The sequence below is a fragment of the Choloepus didactylus genome, chromosome 5 (genome assembly GCF_015220235.1).
Source record: "Choloepus didactylus isolate mChoDid1 chromosome 5, mChoDid1.pri, whole genome shotgun sequence".
NCBI lineage: Eukaryota > Metazoa > Chordata > Mammalia > Pilosa > Megalonychidae > Choloepus > Choloepus didactylus.
The window spans coordinates 105,308,360-105,330,119 of NC_051311.1; the positions used below are offsets into that span (position 1 = coordinate 105,308,360).

General features: G+C 36.5%; 2 protein-coding genes across 2 annotated transcripts in view; one reads left to right on the forward strand and one right to left on the reverse strand.

The window, feature by feature from the left end:
- The window catches only part of ZNF804B (zinc finger protein 804B), a 562,233-nt gene that overhangs the window by 17,050 nt on the left and 523,423 nt on the right, over positions 1-21,760 (forward strand). The window lies entirely within an intron of this gene.
- Positions 18,592-19,353, reverse strand: TEX47 (testis expressed 47). Its single transcript, XM_037836607.1, has one exon. The coding sequence runs from the start codon at positions 19,351-19,353 to the stop codon at positions 18,592-18,594; it is 762 nt and encodes a 253-aa protein (XP_037692535.1).

Here is a 21,760-nt window from a genome sequence, read left to right on the forward strand (position 1 = left end):
TGCTGCTTCTGAAACCCCATCACCGTCACTGCTGCTTGGCAGGTGTCTGGGAGTTCAAGTACTGCTGGTGCTGCTGCACTTGCGACTTCAGTGCCAGTGCCCACAGCTACTGGCCACTGCCACGGTTATGCTGCTAATGCAGAGGCCAGCAGTTGCCTGGTGCTGAACCCAAGTGCTATGATGCTGAAGCAGCTGGAACCAGAAGCAGAAGAAAGAAAATCATGGCCTTTCCTTCTCCTAATCTTTGTTCTGCCATTGGCAAACCCAATCAGAAACCAGCTGAAAAGGGTCTCTGGGATAGTTTACGGACTTCTGGTCCCAGAGGAGAATATGAAAAGTGAGACTAGAACTATTTGCCAACAGAAAAATATCAAATATCCACTACTGCATTTAAACCACTTAGTAGAGTATTTATAGCAACTAAGAAGGAGGGACATTAACAAATGACAGAAATTCATATCTGTTATGCAGAAGTTTAGCGTACATTTATATTCAACCCAGACCTCACGTTTTTGTTTCCTATTGCTGACATAACAAATGACCATGGACCTAGTGGCTCAAAACAACACAAATTTATTATCCTACAGTTATGTAGTTCAGAAGTCTGACATGACTGGGTTAAAATCAAGGTATCAGCAGGTCTGTTTTCCCTTCTGGAGGCTCTGGGGAGAACCCATTTCCTTGCCATTCCGGCTTCTGGAACTTGCCTGCATGTTGGCTCATGAACACCCTGTTTCATCTTCAGGTCCAGGAAGAGGATGTTGAGTCCTTCTCGTGCTGCCTTCTCTCTGGTTCTCTGCAGCCAGAAAAGGTCCTTTGCTTTTAAGGACACATTAGACTGGGCTCACCTGGATAATCCAGGATCATCTCCCTATATCCAGGTCCTTAACCTTAATCACATCTGCAGAGTCCCTTTTGCCATGCAAGATACCTTTCACAGGATCTTAGAATGGGGACATGGATATCTTTGGGGCCATTATTCTACTTATCACACCTCAGAATTTCAGATAGTCATCTGGAGTTATTCACTAGTTATTATCTCCCATAGTCTCCTCACACATGATCTCCAAAACTGAAGTCAGCACATCCACCAAATGCACTTCTTTGGTTGGGGATATCATTTTCATCCAACTGTCTAGGCTTGAAGCTTGGAAATATTTGTCTTTTATCCCCCATCATATTAGTAAATGTGCTAACTTTAATTCCTAAGTATTTTTCCACTCCATTCCTGCCCTGAACCTTTCCGATTACCACCCGTGTGCAAGCCCTGGTCATAGGGGAGGCTGGATGAATTTCGATCCCTTCTTTGCCACTTATAGGATGTGACCTTCCACCACTTACTCAAACCTCTCAGTGCCTCAGGTTTCCCAAATATCAAATGGCAATAAAAAATGGTACCTACCTCACAGAGCTGTTGAATCAAATGGGAAGGTGTACATAAGGCATATACAGTGTTTAATAAATGTGAGCTATTGATTAAATAGAAACTACCAACTAAATGGTCACCCTTCCTCCAGATTATTATTTTAGCATAAAAAGAATGATTGAAACATTTTTCAATACTACATATTTGTGATAAATTTAATTTAGTCAATTTTAAAAAAAGATCATTAATGGACACTGTTGGGTAATGGAAGTCTGAGTGTGGAACCAGACAGGTCAGGGCTCAAATCTTGGGTGGTAACTCACTGGGTGTTTGCCCCTGGAGAAGTTATCTCAGTGTCCTCATCTGTAACATGGGGATAAAAATGCACACAAAATACCTGATATTTAGTAAGCATCCCCAAAAGGGAACTCCCACTGTTATGAATTATTATTATTAAATATAATAGTAAGAAAGACTGCAACCAATGTTTTCATTAAGGATGTATTTTTACTATGCTTCCAAGTTCATCAGAATAGGTTTTCAAAGAAATACTTTTTTTTAAATTCTCCATTTTCCTGAAAGTAAAGTACTTCTTGATTAATGGTGTTTGATATTGTGCTAGCTGGTAGGAATACTGCTCTTTATAAGGTGCACGTATTTTCTGTCCCAATGGAGTTTACAGTTTCGCAAGGCAAACACACATTAAACAAATAAATAGAAATGTGATAAGTGTTCTAGAAGAGGACATTCCTGATCTTCCTGGGCATGTATCCATGGTTTAGTTTTCAGAAATTGGGGTTAAAAATTTGTGAGTGTTCTGCAGAGAGCCATCAAGCCAGCTTATTTAAATGCCCTCGAGGATAAGTACCTTTTCCCGTGTTACTTTTCCCTGGTTCTGGAATATAAAGATGGTAAATAAGACTGTAAACTACATGTCAAATATGGCAACTTTTATGGCCACACACTAGACTAAATCAGAATGCCTGGAGTGGGTTCTAGAGATATACATTTTACACAAGCAACTCAGGAGCTTCTTGTGCACATTGACATTAGGAAATTATTGAAATACATTAACTCACTAATACTCCTCCAGTTTGTAACTCAGAGGCCAGAGACTGAGGAAGCTTATATGACTTCTCACTATCTGTCCTCTCATTTTTCCACTGGTAACTCCTGTGACTGTCTGTGAAGCTGTTCTGGTGTCTAAACACAAACCAAATGTATAGTTCATGATAAGCACTAACAGCCAGGAAGCACTTTATACCAGACCCCCTGTATGGAAATAAGCCTTACCCATTGTGCTGGATTGGATCTATTATGTACCCCAGAAAAGCCTATGTTCTTTTAATCCAATGTTCTGGGGGCACACCTGTTGTGGGTGGGACCTTTTGATTAGGTTGTTTCCATGGAGATGTGACACTGCCCATTCAAGGTGGGTTTTAATCCCCTTGCTGGAGTCATCCATGAGAGGATAAAAGGCAAAGACATTTTGGAGAGTTGAGAAAAGCTAAGAGAGACAGAAGCCCAAAGACATTTTGGAGAAAGCAATTTTGAAACCAGAACCCAAGAAAAGGACCACCAGATGTTGCCATGTGCCTTCCCATGTGACAGAGGAACCCCAGATGCCATTGGCCTTTCCTCAGAGAAGGTATCTACCTCCTGATGCCTTAGTTTGGACATTTTAATGGCCTTAGAATGGTAAATTTGCAACCTAATAAATCCCCATTGAAAAAGCCAACCCATTTCTGGTATTGCATTCTGGCAGCTTTAGCAAACCGAAATCCCCATATTGTCTGTCTTAATCCTTAAATCCTTAAAGGTAGGCACCATTACCTTCCATTTTGCAAATGAGATGAGGCTCCACACTCCAAAACTACAAAGTGGCAGAGAACCAGGGCTTGGCTCTAGGACCTTCACTTTTCAAAGTACAGGTCTGAAACCACTGTGCTTAGAAGTAATAGTATTTTCTCTCTGTGCCACCTTGGAATTTGCACATTCCTCTGTTATAGCACACTTGCATTTTAATTTTTAGTTCCCATATCTATTTTCCTTTTTTTGAGTTATCTTACAGTGGGATGTCAGTCTTCATTGTCTAGTTAAGTGTAGTACCTCAGAGCCTCAGGGTCTATGGCTTCATAGGTACTCAGTAAAACTTCATTTGTTCATTCTTTTATTCATTTACTTATTCATTCATTCAATCTTAGTTGATTAAAATGGGCAAAGATGGAAATAAAGTTTAAATAAAGTAAGTGTAAATTATGGGTATCTACACATAGAGGAAGATTAAATTAGAAGACAAAACTTTGAAAAAATATTCCTATATATTGCCAATCAATGTGTAGCTATAATTAACTAATGTTTAGTCTTTTTCTTCAGTAACAAAACTAACAGTAAAACTCTTGTTTTTGCTAGTTATACAAAACTATAAAGAATGCACTAAGAGATTAAGAATGCATGAACAATTCTATAGTGAAACAAACACTTTTATAACAACTTTATCTTACTTAGACTACAACTAAACAATTTTTCAATGTGAAAACCCAAAATTATCTCTCTTCATAGGAGGAATTAAAATTTTTTATTTATGCTTCCCTTATCATTATGTACAGTTTCTTATTTTGTCATCTGTTAATTCTGTTCATAGGCATGAATACTAAAAATCAATTTGGGTCTGTCAGGTGACAAGGCAGAGTGGTGTTAGTGCCTCATTCCTTTAGGTACATATGATTAAGCAACTGATTTCTTGTTAGAAACATATAATTGGGAATGGAGACAAAAACCTATAAAACCAACATAAAGCCATTTTCTTCTTATTAGAATTTGAGCTCTTTGAGATGATAATAAAAATTCTGTCATAAGGATATTAAGCCATTTAATTACAATAGTGGAGTAATTTTCTAATGTTCATATTATTAATGAAGAATATAAGTAGGATATCCACAATGCATACTAATAAAAGTCAATTAACTGATCAGGATCCCATTGTCTGAACTGTTATTAAAGCATTTATCAAAGCGTAGCTCAGATTCTGCTGGAGGATATTAAAAACAGAAGCAAACATCCGCTGCAGGATTTATCCTATGCCTTACTTTGTTAGGAAGTGTCCTATAATATCTCCAGACTCTTGTTGCAGAATCATTGTGTATCAGCAGCTTGACTAATTGGCCTCACATCCCTGAGGTCAGAATTCAAACCATCTTATGTCCTTATCACAAAGCCTATTGTCACAACTGGGGCATGGGAAACTGCAGCCCATACTCCTAATTCTGCTTAATTCAACAAACATTTATTGAGTTGATGGTTATTTTCACACACGATTAATTTCATTTAATATTTGGGTACTTATTTGGTTTACAGGTGATAAAACTGAGGCCCCAAGAGCTGAAATAACTTTCTAAAGGTCACAGTTACCCTGCAGGATATTTGAGATTTGAAAACAAATCTTCTAACTTTAAACTTAGAGCTATTTCCACTATGTGTGAGTAGATTGCTTTGAAAAATGTTTGTCAGGCTGCTTAGGGATTGCTCACTTCAAGAGAAAAAAATAAGCACCGTACCTGACTGAAGTTAAATAGGGAAATTGATTGATTGGAAGGACTCAGGGTGGAAAGTACCACCTGTCCTCAGCAAAGGCTGGGAAATGGAAATCAGAAACTGAGGTGACTCGTGCTTTTTTGCTATTCCCAGATAACTCGTCCTTCCTTATTTCTTACCTTGCTTCATCATTTGCTGTCTTTACAAAAAGACTCTTTCAGATGGTGTGTGTGTGCATGTGGGTGGGTGTACACCAGAGTAGGGCAGGGAAGAGAGAGATTGAGCTGGGGAGAGGGAGACAAGGCCACACAGTCTGTGGCCTACACAGGTTGCTGTGGGAATAGACACTGAGAAAAGTGCATGGTCAGTTTCTCTTATGTGGGAGTCAGGAGATGGGGAAGACATATGTAGCAGAGAAATGATCAGCATTATTTTTGCAAAGCCTTTCTTGTACTGCATGGTTTAACTTTGATACTTTAATCCCTGGTTCTCCCACTTGATTGGGAGCAGTTTATGAAACTTAATCAGTTTCTCTAGCTTGGGTTGAGATAGTTACATATACGTATACATATATAAACATGTGCACATAAGTGCATACCCATATCGCTGTATAATTATATTGTAAATATGCACATGTAGTTCTATTTATCCAAACATTTTATTTCTCTTAATCCACTAGTTGTCATTTTCATCAAAAAGATACTCCAGTCTTTCTTCTATAATACAAAGAGGAAAATGTCTTCTTATTGGCATTTATAAACTAATTACCCATACTTATACAACTATCATTTGGTTATTATTAGAAGAAAGAACCAGTCAGTGTCAGAGATAAAAAGTAGTGCTTCTGTTAGTACAACATGCCTACCTGCAAGCTGTAGGTTCCCAGCTCTTCTGGTATGCACAAGTGATGGTTAGGTTCATGTGTCAACTTGGCCAGGTGATGGTGCCCAGGTGTCTGGTCAAGCAAGCACTGGCCTACCCAGTACTGTAAGGACATTTTGTGGCTGGTTAATAAACCAGAAGTCTGGTTTATTAAATCATGTCAGTTGATTGCATCTGTGGCTGATTACATTTATGATCAATGAAAGGAGTGTCTTCTGCCATGAAAGAATCCAATCAGTTGGATTTAATCCAATCAGTTGAAGACTTAAGGGAGAAGAGAGAATTTTCACTTCATCTTCAGCTAGCCAGACTCCCCTGGGGAGTTCGTCAAAGGCCTTCATCAGAGTTGCCAGCTCACTGCCTGCCCTATGGAATTTGGACTCGTGCATCCCCACAGTTGTGTGAGACACTTATAAAATCTCATATTTACAGATATCTCCTGTTGGTTCTGTTTCCCTGGAGAATGCTGACTAATACAGCACATACCCTGCAAACATCTGTAACAGCAGATGTGGGTGAGTGAGACCTTCTAGAAATTATCCCACAAAGCAGTTTTTATGGGCAAGAGGACTCTCGAGGAAAACATCACTCTCATTTCAACACAGTATTCTATGAAAGCCCTAGACATTCTTTTAATTCAGAAATATTTGCCACTTGTACCAAAAAAGTCAAAAGTGTAAGTGGCAAACTGATAATTACCTCCCCCTTTATGTAGTGAAAAGAACAGACACTGCTAAAATCATCCCCCAAAAAGATAATATTGAGTACATTTATGAATGATGTTCTGCTTGAAAAAAAAATCCAAGGTAAGGACTTTCTTTGTCTCTTATGAAACATTGCTCATCTCCTCTACCCCTAAAATTTCATCCTTATAATAATGTGATTAATGTGGGACACTTTAAAATACTTCAGGTTTTTGCATGTTATCTATAAAAGGCCACAGAAAGCAACGTTTAGTAATATGTGGATTTTTGGAAAAAATTATCTGTACCAGGAATAAAACAGTAGAGAGACAGTCCTGTTTTTCACCAGAGGAAATGAGAAAGAGATAGACTATACCTAGCTCTTGCCAATATCTAAAATATGTATGCTTTCTTAACCTACAATATTCTTAGGGAGATGAAATTCATATTTCTTAACAAAGAGCAAATTTTAGAAAGAAAGTTGCAAAATGCTGATAATTGTTGAAGGTAGATTTTGGGTATATGGGGTTTGTTATAATATTTTCTTTACTTTTGTGAATGTTTGAAATTTTTGAGACAGAAAGACCAAGTTAGATAGACATAGCTGTAGAAACTATTGCAATAGTAAGGAAATGCTTGGAGGAGTAGGTGGAACTTGATTAATGACACCTAATATAAAAGGTGATATAAACAATAGGATGCAGTAAGAAGCAAAAATGAAGTAAAGAAATAGGAAAATTTTCAAAGTCCCCTTTAGTCATTTCACTTGAAATGGCTTCATCGTTTTGTTAAAAGTGCCATATATGATATACTCACAGTCAAGTTTAATGAATATACATTATAGAGATAAATGATTCATGAATTTACCATCATTTTAGATTATGCATTATTGCTTTTTTAAGTTATTATTAAGGGAAATTGAGATTTGATTGTAATTTTCAATTTCCAACATGTTCTGGCTGGCTAGAAAGAGAAGCCTGGATAAATGCCAGATTGTTGGGCAAAATTTACAAATGCAATGTGGTTGATCCATAAAGTAGATAAGGCACATTAGATAATCTGCAGTCAACTGTAAATGTGTGGTCATGGAAATCCAATGGAATAATCCAAGGTTTGGTTTGACCTATAGCATCGGAGCTCGCTCATGTATTATTCACTTTCTGTACAGCTACTAGTGCAATTATTTAAACAAATGTTTGTTGAGTAACCATTGTTTTCCAGAACTGTATGTATAGTCAGATCTTTGCCATTTGACACTGGATAGAGCTTTGTTCCCCTTGGGCCACCACTGGATGTTTAATCTCACATGAAATAACAAATTCTTTACTAAAAACTAGAACGAACTGGTGGTCCCCTTTAGTAAGAGATTTAGAATCTTAAAAAGGACCTTTACATGCCTAAGTAACTTCTGTAAATTCCCTGCCAACAGCCAAACTTTGGAAATATTGTCTATACTTGTTATTTCCTCACCAGACCTTCACTCCTCAACCTACTGCTTCCTGCTTCTGTCTCCACTACATTACAAACAACCACTTTTCCCAACCCCTGATAACTTTTGTCATTAAAACTGCTGTTCAGTCATTTACTTATAAGATCTTTTTAGGCAGCAATTGATGCTATTGAATACTCTCTTCTTTAGGAAATATTCTTTTCCTTTGGCTTCCATCAAACCAACCTCATCCAATTTTCTTTCTCTGCTTCTGAATAATTTAAATTGAATTAAATAGTATCTTACATTTCTTTGTAGGTTCCTCCTTCTGCCCTTCCCTCCAATTTTGACATTACTCAGACTTTGCCCCAGGCTGTCTGATCCTGCTAACTTGATATGCTCCTGCTGGGTGATACTGCTACTCCTGAGCCTCACTCACTCTCTATTGTCTGATTTCCAAATCTCTATCTCTGTAAGACCCATCTCCAGAGCTCTAGGGCAATACATTCAACTTTCTACTGGATAGTAGAAGCATTGATGTTTCTCAGATACCTCAAATTCAACAGGTTCACCTTGAAAGCCTCAACTCACTCTCCGCACACCCCCACCTTGTGCTCCCCCAGAATTTCATGTCTAAGGGAATGGAATCGCCATCTGGCAAGGGTTTAGTCCTTGACTTCTTCATCTTTTACACCCTCTGCTTTCAGTCAAATACCAAGATATTTGCAATATCTCTTCATTGTATCCATCTTGTTCTATTTCTACTGCAATTATCTTTGTACAGGCTTCTATTATCTCTTACCCGGGTTACTCCTAACTGGTGTATCTATCCATATACTAGTTATCTAATTCTCTTTTAATCTTTTGTCCCCAATGCAAAGTGGTCTTTCTATTATGCATATCCACTTGTGGCATTTCTCTGATTAAAACCCAACTGTGCCCCATTTCCCTTGAGATGAAGTCATAGTACTCATGTTGCTTTGAGTGTCTATATAATCTGGCACCATGCCCAACTACCCACCTCATATCTCGAGATTTCCATCTTTGAACTTCAGATGTTGCCCTTATTGAAATTCTTTCCATTCTTCCAACATAGTGTTGGAAGGCTCTTCTTGCCTTCAGATTTTTGAACATCCCTCTGCTAGAGTATATCCTGTGTTAAGAAAACTCCCCTCCTATTCTTTGCCTTTTGTTTGGCTAACATCTATTCAACTTTCAGAAATCCCTGTATCTTATATCCCTCAGAAGCATCCCTAGATGAGGACATAGGGTAAGGAAACCATCACAACTTGTATTTCTGCTGTTGTAACAATTATTATAATTATTTAATTTCCTTTCATGTGTCTGAGATGAGGGGCAGAGACGGTATACTCTCCAAGGCAGAAACTATGCTTATTTTTCTCATGCATTTGCTAAACACATAACTGACAAAGGAATTGTATCCAAAATATACAAAGAACTCTTAAAATTCAACAGTAAGAAAACAAACAAACCAATTACAAAATGAACCAAAGATCTGAACAGTTCAAAGAGGGAAATCTTATCAAAGAAGATAAACAAACTGCAAATAAATATATGAAAAGATGTTCAATATCATATATCATTAGAGAATTGCAAATTAAAACAATATGAGATTTGACTACACACCTATTAGAATGGCTAAAATCCAAAACACTGATAGCACTAAATGCTGGCAAGATTTGAAGCATCAGGAACTCTCATCCACTGCTGGAAAAATGCAAAATGTACAGCCACTTTGGGAGACAATTTGTTACTTAACTGAACTAAACATAGGTTACCCATATGATCCAACAATCACAACCCTAGGTTATTTACCCAAATGAGTTGAAAACTTACATCCATACAAAAACCTGCACATGAATGTTTGTAGCAGCTTTTATCATAATTGCCAAAGATTGGAAGCAACCAAGATGTCCATAAATACCTGACTTGAGAAACGAAATTAGGGTACATCCATAAAATGGAATATTATTCAGTGATGAAAAGAAATGAACTATCAAGCCAAAAAGACATACAGGAATCTTAAACGGATATTTCTAAGTGAAAGAAGCCAGTCTGAAAATGCTACCTACTGTATGATTCCGACTGTATGGCATTCTGGAAAAGGCAAAACTGTAGAGATGGTAAAATGATCAGGACTGCCAGGAGTTCGTGGGAAAAGGGGAGGGGTGAACGTGGAACACAGAGCATTTTTAGGGCAATGATATTATTCTGCATGATATGGATACACGATATGCATTTGTCAAAACCCATGGGACTGTACAAGACAAAGAGTGAAACTTAATGTCAACTATGAAATCTAGTTAATAGTAATGTATTAATATTGGTTTGTCATTTATAACAAGTGGACCACACTAATGCAAAATAAAATGTTAGTAGTGGGGGAAACGGAGTGCAGGTAGGATAGGGAGGGGATATATGGGAATATTCTGTACTGTCAACACAATGTTTCTGTAAACCTAAAAGTACTCTAAAAATAAAGTCTATTATAAGAATAGATTAGAAATGATCACTATATAATTAAAATGGAATCAAATGTACACTTTTCCAATATAAGTAGAGATAGACAACAGAAAATATTAGTCTTATTAAGCACATATCTCAAACAACAGTCAAGTGTGGTCAGTGAAACAAGAATTTGAAGAACATCAAGGCAAGGAAGCATTTTTAAATACAGAATAAATATTGTATAATTTACAAATAGCTTGCTCAGATGCTCCAAAGCTTAAGTGTATTTTTAATTCAATAAAATGGAAATGAACTCCTAATACTTGGCTCAGTGAGTAGTAATATATAAATACAAAAACTCCACTCAATTACTCCCCAAATGTATTTTTGGTATTTTCCATATTAGAATGGAAGAAGCTTTGTGGGTAAAGCTAGAGATTTTAGGTAAAAGTACAGATATTATATTTTGAGGTTTGCTATTTCAAAGAGGTTGAACAATGGCCTAAATCAAATCAATCATATAAGAGCATTTTAATAAGTGGAACAAGCATTTTAATGAAAGAAAAATTAACCTTATGGAGAAATTCTTCCTGGTACTTTTAACAATTCCCCCTTTTTTCAGGCACCATACAAATATGAAAAAAAATGGTAATTGCTTACAAGTTGCTGGTGGAAAGATAAGTATACAAAAACAGCAATATGAAGGGATAATTGCTAGACTATGGTTGAGTAACCATGTGAAATGAGAACAGAAAAGGGTTACTTGAGTTTGCCAGGCTTCACAGAGGAAAGAAAGTTTGATTGATAAACAGGATTTTGCGAAAAGGAGTGAGGAAGGATGCTGAAGGCAAGATCGTGGGATTATTGGGAAACAGACAACAAAGCCTGAAGAAAGAGAATGGTGGGTATGAGGTGAGGCTGGGTAGCTGAGTAAGTAAGGATCAGAGAATCAAGGGTGAAATGGAATCCATTGAAGAATTTCAATCAGGGGAACAACATTTATTGTGTGTGTAGTGTATATCAGGACCTTTATATTATTTTTTCAAGTAACCCCATAGTCTTATGAAGTAGATACTATTATCACACTCTTCTTATATATGAGGAAACTGAGGCTCAGAAACTTAAAGTAACAAATGAAAGATTACAGCTCTACCAAGTTGCAGAACCAGGTTTCAGCACAAAAATTTGACCCCAGAAGTGGCTCTCTTAAGCCATGTGCTATATTCCTTTAATCTTTAATAGAAAGACCCTGCGGACTGGGAAGAGAGAAAGGAGGGAGAAGAGACTGGAGTGAGGGAAATCCCTAAGGAGGGCACTGAAACAAGGTCACACATTAGACATACCCGCCATGGAAAATGGGTGGGGTTTGGATTGATTGTCAGTGATGAAAAGGAAGATTGGAATCTGGACAAATTCTAGTTTGTGACTCAGGCAACTGTGTGGAGAGTGGTCTCTTTTAATGAAACAGGAGTGCAAGTGGGAGAGCAGGGAATGATGCATTCCATCTAGACTTGTAGAGTTGGAGGTGCCTGTGGGAGTCTAATGGGACTTCTTGAGAAGGCTGTCTGTTTGGGATGGAACAGAGGAAAGGTCTGGTGTAGCAGTGAAGGCAACACTTAGAATTAAGTCCACAGGTTCATATGTCTTGTAGCTCCAGCCACCCTCTCCAATCTAATGCCCCTCTTGGTTCCTGTAGTCCAGCCATTCTGGTCTTCTTTCTGCTCCTCGAACATACCATGCTTGCTCTAACCTCAGAGACTTTGTACTTGCTGTTCTCACTTCTGGAATGTTCTGCCCTTCACCACCTCATCTTGACACAGATGGCACCTCTTCTCTCTTATTCAGGTCTCTTGTTTGGGGGATACTTCCTTTGAGAAGACTTCGCTGACCCGTGGATGTAAACTGACCTCTCTCCCTATCATCATCAATTCTATTACTTTTTTTCACGTCACATAAAACTTTTGAAATCATCTTATTTATTTGTTGATTCTCTGTTTGCTCTTCTGTAGTACATGCTCATTGGAAATAAGAGCCTTGTCTTTTTTTGCCGTCATATCTATGGGGCCTAAAACTATGATTGACACAAAGTAATCATACAATAAAGAGTTAATCAAAGAGTAAATGAAGATATAAACATCTTTGAAGCCATTAGCTCATGGATTGGAGCTGAGGACATGGGCACATGGATCAGAAGATCATACTAGATTGAGGAGGGAAAGAGAAGAATCCCTCTGACGACTTTGTTCTCTTCATAATCTCTTTGGGGATGGAACATGATGCTTTTGACTGAAAATTACAACTGAACCAATTCTGTAAAGTATACATTCAGTTAAAAGTGGATGCTTTTTACCTTAACTTTATAGTCACGTGATTAAACTGAGTATATGTGGCCTACGTGTAAGGAAAATCTCTTTTAAATTTGTTTGAATAGGATTTACTAGCCAAAAATATTTCAGTGAATCTAGATAACATCCATTGTTAGAAATTAAAACTGAATCAAATAATCAACATAAAATGTGCTAAACTTGGTCTTTCAATAAAATGAGGAAACATAGATAATGGTAATATGTTACTTTTGAATATAGCAAATCAATATTAGGTCAGCTAATATAAAATTTTTCTTAGATATTTAAAAAACTATCCATAACGGAATTCAGAATTCTAAAATAATGGAAAAAAGCAAGTTTTCAGGAATATTTTGCTTAAAATTGTGCACTTGCAGGGAGGGATATTAAGAATTGTATAATTAAACTGGCAAAGTGGGAAGAGGGAGATACTGTTGGCAAAACACTTAATGCCATCTTTGGGTCTCAGAATGCTTACCTGCAAAAAAGAAGGGGGAATAAAGGAGACATTTGATATTCTGGCTTTCTATGATTTGTTTTTATAATTATAAATCCTTTCAGTAGATAATCTGAGTTTTTAAATAATAGACCACAAGAGGGAGAACTCTTATTCTATATTAAATGATTTAATACAATATGAAAAAATCTGAAATTATTTTGCTATATGATGTTGGTAATATGCTGTCTCATTTCTACTTCCTTGTGGAAGGTGGGGAAATCTGACTTCTAGAGATATATTTAACTGAATTGACATGTGGCTTTGTGTGGCTAACATTATGATAAAGTTACTGAACATGAAAACACATTTGTCCTAAGCAATAATACTCCACGAAGGAATCCAGATTCTCTTTTATTAAAATAAAGGATGTAGAATTTTAAAAGTCACCCATAGAAAATTGTCCTTTCAAATAATATTATTTCAACTATTCTTCAAGGAAACAGTAACCTTCCTGAAAGTCCTTGGTCAAGTCTAAAATAAGCATAAAAGCATGGCAGCTTTTTGGAAAGATGCCCATATTAAAGCACAATGACTCGACTTTATATGTACAAACACATATATATGTTATATGTTCATCGTTATATGAACATTGACTATTCTGTGTTCAGTATTAAATATTTATATTCTGTTTAGGTTAAGTTCTGTACTCTGGCTTTATTTAATGTTAAATCATAAGGAGACTATAGCTTTCATTTGATTGAGAATTATGCTATAAATCTTACGGAGGCTTAATTATTTACAACATTTTTGTACTTCGTCAAACTAAATTACATTTGTAAGGTATTCACATAATATTTCTGCATTTTACCAAATATTCCCAAATACACACATGGAGCTAAATTTAAATGTAGTGTCTTTTAAAAACATTAGTGATGTATGTAGGTATCTCAGTATTTCCAGTTACTGAAATACTGAAAACATATTTGTGTTTCCCCTTTTAAGCAATGTCACACACTTTTTAATATAGGAAGTGACAACAGATCTTCCTTTGAGAGTGAGTATAATATTTAAAAACAAACCTTTTTATGAACTGTTTATGTATACTGTTAATATAAGCTGAATATTAAGATCACTAATTAGGTGGGAGTACATATTATTTTGTGATCAAAAAACTAGATATAACTAAAATATTTAGCCTCTCTTTGATTTATAAACCTCCTTAATTCAGGTGCCATGGAAGAGTCACAAAATGCTTTCCACAATGACATTGTTACTGGAATAAGTATAAACCTTAAACTTTCCTGAGCTGACTACAGTGAAGGTAACTTTCATTTGAATAAATTCATTCCAGTGTGTTCATTTGAATGAATGAATAAAGTTTATTTATAGTTATTTTATTTTCCAGGTATTTATGCAGTAAGGACTTTATGAATCCTTTAACTTAAAATTAATACAATGTATCAGCAATATTATCATTTAGATATATCAACAATATTATCATTTAGTAATTTTCTATAAATTCCTCCAAAAATGATTCATATTTTTTCATTTTACTTTGGCTTAATGTGTTAGTGTTCCACCATTATTTCATTCATTCTTTCTTTTTTTTTTTTTTGAAGATACAAGTGGATTCATAATGATTTATTAATACTTCTAGATTTCACACCTACATATACATACACATTTTCTCTTTTTATACCACATTAACATCTGCAGAGTCCTTCCTATGTGCCAGGTAATGCTGATAACATTTAAAGAACATATTATGTGCCATACACAGCACTATTTCATATAAAGTAATTATCGTCACAAAATCCCTCTAAAGTGGGTATTGAAATTAGTCACGTTGTATAGATGCAAAAACTGAGATGTCATTCAGTTGTTTTGATTCCCTTAGTCCTCACATCCACCCTGGGATGCTACCTGCGTATCTTTTTTAACAAATGGAGAAATTTAGGCACAGAAAAGTTTGGTAAATTGCGCCTCCTGACAGCCTGGTTAGGTGGTGGTACTCAGATTCAGGTCGTATCAGCCCCTTAACCTCCTCGCTGGGCTGCTGCACTTCTGTTTCCTCTGATGGCTAATGAGCAATTTATGAGGATTCACGGTTGAGACTGTAAATATCCTGCCCCTCAACAAACTTTTCTCTCTAGCTTTAATATTTATTGAGGCTTCTTGCCCAAACCAGTCTATAAAATAGATACAAACTTCCCAACTCTACCACTTTTTCCACTGCATTACTTTTTATATCTTCATTGGAGTAAAATACAAATAAACCTCCCCAACTCATAACAAAACATGGAAACTGACACATATAAAAATCACATGACAAATGAAAAGCTTTAGATCTTTCTAAAATTCACAAGACAATAAACTTAGTATGTAAACAATTAGAAATGAATCATGCAAAAAAATCATACTTTTTGCCTTAATACTTCTTTGAGCTAATAATATTAACAACAATTTACATGCAATGACTATGACCCACTAAATACAATGGTTGATGAATTATTTTATATATAAATTTCTAATTCAATATACAGACTGGGGAGAGACACTGTCTTGATCCCACAGCCAAATCACAGTAGCTTAAAGAATAACTTGTTAGGGCACTTCCATGATTGCAATTAATGGTGGAAAAGGTCTGCAGTCAACTCTATGTTGTCCCCAACCGCTGAGCCCTGGACCTCACCACACCCTCCAGGTTCCCTGCTTATGGGGCACACAAACTGGTGTGTTGCAGATTTTACCCTCAGGCCCCAAAGGTGCCTGCTCCTGTGTGGGTTGGGACATAGGAAACTCATATGTTTAAAATGCTTTGCAAATCTACTATTCATTCCAGTTTGATAAGGTGAAAAAGTTGTCTATATTCCCAAATATCTACTTCCTGAAATAGAACTGATGAAAACAGCTCATTTAAGAGGAATGTTCTTCACCTGAGCATTGTGGCGTTGCGTGAAGAGATAACAGAAATTTACTGGACTTCCAGGCTCAGAATACTGACTGGCTTGGAAACTGCTCCTTTTTAATTGTAAGTTTAGTGACTTCAAACTGTTGAATGTTTTAAGCTGATGGGAAAGCTGTTATTGCCCACTGCCCTGCCAAAAACATGATTCTTAATATACAAAACAGCATTTTCACCATTATTTCTTATACCAGAAAGTATTATAGACCAATAAAAGATCTATGCTATGCAGTGAGGTAGATGTATATCTTACTGCTCCTTCCATATCCAGCAACAAGCATAGTGTTTGCCCCACTAGTGTTTACTAATAAATATTCAGTAAATTTTCAGTGTATACATGAAAGAATAAATTATATGAAGCAGTTTATAGATATATATTATTATTCCAGTGACCTATTGCTATATAACTACCAATCCAAAACTTAGTGGTTTAAATTAACAACAGTTGTCTATGTTGTTCATGGATGTACACTTTGAGCAGGGATCAGTGGAAACAGCTCATATCTATTCCACACAGGGTCAGCTAGACTGGCTGGAAGTTTGGGTTTGACTTGAAGGCTGGAATCTGGAATAATCTGACGGCTCACTCACTTGCACGTCTAGTGGGTGATGCTGGCTGTTGGCTGGGACTTCAGCTGGAGAAGTTAGCTTGAACTGCTTGGATTTTTCCCAGCATAGTATTTGGGATCCAAGAGCTAGCATTCCAAGGGAGCAAGGCAAAGTGCCTGGCATTTTATGACCTCATCTCAGAGGTCACATCGCATCACTTCTGTTTCCTCTGTTGGTCGAGACAGGATCTGGCTGATTTCAAGGGGAGGGGATTTAGAACTCACCAATTTATTGGAGGGCACATTCTAAAGAGAGCATGTGGGATAGGATAGATTGTGGTGACTATTTCTGGAAAATACAATATGCTACTATTTCATATACATAACTATATAATTTTTATGTCCTTTCTCTGCTTGCTCTGTTAAGTATTCTGGTCTGTCCTCCCAAACCTCTTCTCACATCCACATCCTCATCACCTTCCAAAGCCTGGACCAAGGCTCACTTCTTATAGAAACTGCAAGACATGTTCTCTCACCTGTAATCATTTTGTCACTAAACAGCTATTTTGATAGTGATGTATCTTTTTCATAGCTCAAAGAGTAAATAGCATATAATATATATGTATATTTTTACTAATACTAGGTGTTTAATATTTGCTAAATTGATAGAAGGTTAGAAATTATTTACTCTTTTTTCGAATTACTTCTCATTTTATCTAAAAATACTCTTCCTTTTACTAAACTGAAATGAATGCATCTTCAGGTTTGGCTAAAAGTGAAAAAAGATCATTCTTTATTTAAATATATATAACAAATTTTTAAAAATAGGAATGACCTTTTCTGAAATTTGATTTTGAAATGGAACATATAATACCAAATTTATTTGAGGTGTATATTGAAATTGCTTTTTTCCCTCAAAGAAATTAGAAATCAAACAAGCAACAAAAAATAAAACTAAAATGATATGACTAATTTTCCCATTAAATCCAGTCTGTGTAGTAAGATCTTAAAGTAATTTTGGATAACGTATCATTGAAGTTGTCAAGGAAGAGATCAACTTGAATTTATTGCTTTATAGGAAGTAAACTGAGAAAACGATTTGTTTAGTTTACGTGGAATTACTTAACAGTAAGTTGATATGTGGGCAGGAATCATGTCTTCTTTGTATTTTGCTGTATCCCTAGTGCCTGGAAAATTGTCACATACATGGTACTCAACAAATGTTGCATGAAGGAATAAGATGCTTCTGATAATATATTTTCTGGTGGTTTCAAAAAGCTAGTATGTCCTTTTGCTTTATAATAGCCTCAGTATTCTTAATATAGTTCAGAATATGTGATCTTTGAAATATTTGCATACGTTGGGTTTTTAAACAGTTAACTGTCTCATTTGTGCTCTCAAATTTCTTCTGATACTTCTATGATAAGAATTATTATGCTAGATTACATCATAATATGTACCATATCATATCATATCATAGTTACCTTACACATGCTTGCCTCTAGTCTCAGGTTGCAAGCAATTCAAGGTTTTCCCCTAAGTTTTTGTACAGACATAGTATTATGTCTGGGAGTGGCTTACTCAGTGATTGTGAGAATGAATGAGAATCTGCATCGAGTGTTTGGTTATTTTTTTCCATCAATATTTTTCTTAGAATTATTCAGTAGTTTCATGGAAATTATGTGCTTCAGAACTTATTATGAACTTATTAAACTCCCCACCTATTAAAATAATTATTAAATAACAAATCAGAACAAATAGATACATTTTCAAGTTTAGCTCAATATTCTCTATAAAGATTATTATATTACCTTTGTGCATATTACAGTTTTCTTTTCCTTTATTTTTGAGAAGAGTAACTTGAGGAATATTTTCCTTTTATTAAGTAGCATAAATTCCTTAACAGAGAGATCATGTCATCTCTCTCGTTCCTAGAAACGAGAAGGAGCTGGCCATACCACCTCAGAATCCATAGTGACATGTATGGGTTTATTGTACATTTTTAGGAATGTTTCTGGGTCCAGGAATTCTTCAGATTTGCACAAGCACTTTATTACTTGTTCTGGAAGTAGTAGTTCAGGTGCAATTTGGTGCAAGTTATCACCTGGCCCTTTAGTCCCCACTTTAACAGTCTTGAAAAGGTACGATGCCAGTTTATGAGTCTGAATGAGGAATTCTGAGATGAGCTCTTCTAGGGACTGTGACTGTGTCACATCATCAAGATACATAACTGGAACTTTTATTACTGAAACATGCCATTGCATGAAGAGTCTTGTTGGGATGTTATGGGACACAACTATGATTTTCATTCCTTGGATAAAAAATTCTCTTTCACTCTTTTGACGGTTAACATAATCTGTGAGAATTTGGAAAAGAGTACCACTGGAGGACTCGAGGACATGCAGAATGGAAGTGGGATATATGACCAACAATCCTGTCACTGATTCTTCCAGGTGATGCTTCAAAATTAACTGAAACACTTTCTCATAGTATTCAGTGACATCTTTTTTTTCTGTGTTTGCTGGTATCATGGCCACGAGAAACATCCTATGAAGGAGGAATTTCTTGAGCTGTAGTCTTTGCTTCTCCTCCTTAAAGTGCAAGTAATTGTTGCGTGGAATTTGTGGCATTAGAGGTGATTCCAATGGAAAAGCCCGTTTACTGATCGTTCGGGGATGGCCTGTGAAGGACATGATGAGTCCTATTTATTCTGGATTGTTCCAGTTTTTAGCCTATCACAATAGTTACATTGTCAGGATACCTCCCCAGTGATGAACTCTTATTTTTGTTTCTTTTGACAAAAAAGAATCATCACACTTTGTCAAATGCTACTGGAAAGCAAAATCCCTTTCCAGTGTAATGGTAAGCAACTTATTTGAAATGAAAGTGTGTGGTTAAAACAAGGCTCAAATTGTACAAGGTTTTTGTTTGTTTGTTTCCAATGAAATAACCAACAATCACGTCCTAGGGAAAAATCTCTCCAAAGAGAGTTTATTCTAGAGTAAGCTCACACTGTTTTTGTTTACATTATCTTCTTGTTCAATCTATTATAAATTTTTTCTAAATCCCTGGCTTCTTTGATATGTCTATGTCTACGTCTATGTCCACATCTATGTCTATGTCTATATGTATGTATAATAAGAGAGAGAGAATGCAAGTGCCCGTGCTATTATGTAGCTTTATGAAAGGTGGCTGTTAATAATTTTAAAAATTATTGGTAGGAAAGTATTTGCTGACAGTCACTGACAGTAGCATTAGTATCACATTAAAATGCCCTTTCATTTATGTAGTAGCGATTACAGACCATCCTTGGTTTGTCAAATAAAAAAAAGGCTATTCATATTATTTTCCTCATTTTCTTTTATAAATTTAATTGGTCTATACAGTTTTAAAATGTGGGAATCACTAAGTTCTCATTTGCTTATTTAACTTTACTCAGGACATTAAAAGCTAATAGTGTTGCTGGGATAATGACAGCAAATACAGAACAAACAACTTTTGATTCTTTATTTTCTCTCCTATCAACAAATCTCAGAAATGACCTTTCTTTCCCTGCTGTTTTTTTCTTTAAGTTCAAATAAAAATGCCAAGTTATTTTTAACTTACTCTCTTACAAATATCCTTTTCTGTTTGTTTGTTTCAGGTCAACTTAACATTTCTTTCTTTCTTTCACTTACCGGTTCCTCCCATGTCCCGCTTGACCGCCATCATGCTTCCAACTGCCAGTCGCTCCTGTCCTCCTGCTGGCCTGTGTTCTATTCTGATTTCCATCGTGCTGGAATGAATCAGAATGCCAGGTGGGTTAAAGGGCCAGAGGGCACTTCCAACTCCCATTTCTTAGATTAATGGGTGTATCTCAACAAACACCTCAACATCATGGTAAAGGAAGTGAGGGCTTCTTTTCCTGAATGACTTATTTTTAGACAGGTGCATTTGTAAATAAGACAGATGGTGGACCTGGAAAGCTTCCTAGACATATGCCTTTTCCTTTTTGATAACCAAGAAATACGGCTGTAGAGCTCCTCGGTTGTACTTATGCACTAGTTAATGACTTTAAGAACACATCTGAATCTGTGTATGGTAAATCTATTTTAACAAGGCTATACTATAGGATTTTATTTTCTTAATTCAACATGAATTTAAGTTAAATTTGAGAATAAAAAAATAATAATTCCATCTCTTAAAATGGCATATGTGTAAGCTCTAAACCCTAATTTTAAAGAAATGAGCCTAGAAAACACCTTTATTCATTTTTAAAAAGTAAAACCTAGGGTACTTTTTCCTGAGGTTTGTGTTTTTCAAATTAATGATCTGGTTTTAATAACATACAGTGATAAATTATCCCAGAAAGTGGGGGACTGAGAGGTGACTTAATGATGCTTTAATTGTGTGGTACATAAAAATCAACTATAGGAGGAGGGAAGATGGCGGCATAGAGAGGAGTGGAAGCTAAGTAGTCCCCCTGGAACAACTGAAAAAAACCAGAAACACCTAGTAAATAATCCAGAATAACTGTGGGGGGACAAATGAAACCATCCACTCATCATACACCAACCTGAATTGGGAGGAATGCCCAAGATCACAGCATAAAATCTGTAAGCAAAACCTGCGGATCCAAGTCGTGAGACCCCCTCTCCCATAGCCTGAGCTGCAAAGCCTCGTGGTGCCAGAGAGAAGCTCTCTCCCAGCAAGCGAATATAGCTCAGCTGAGCTCCAACTGGGGTTTTAATTAGCGAGTGTGAACTGCCCACTACGAGGTACAAATCCCCAATAAGTAGACAGAGGCTTTGGGTGATGACTGACCTTGGAGAGCCAGAGGGTCACTTGGACTGGGTCTGAAGGGGACTATCTGTTTTTTTGGCTCAGTGGAGAAAGCCCCAGTCATTTCCAGTTCCCAGGACTGTGACTCAGAGAAGGGTGGGGATAGCACAAGCAGAGAGAGAGACCATTGAAATGCTAATGACCTCCCCCTAGGGGGTCTGTCTTCTCTAAGAGGAAAGGGGTGGGGCCCTTTCCATTCAGAACCAGACCCCAGAGCCTGGGGGAACACGGCCATACCTCCTCACACCAGTCAAGAATTATAGGCTAACAGGTGCCACC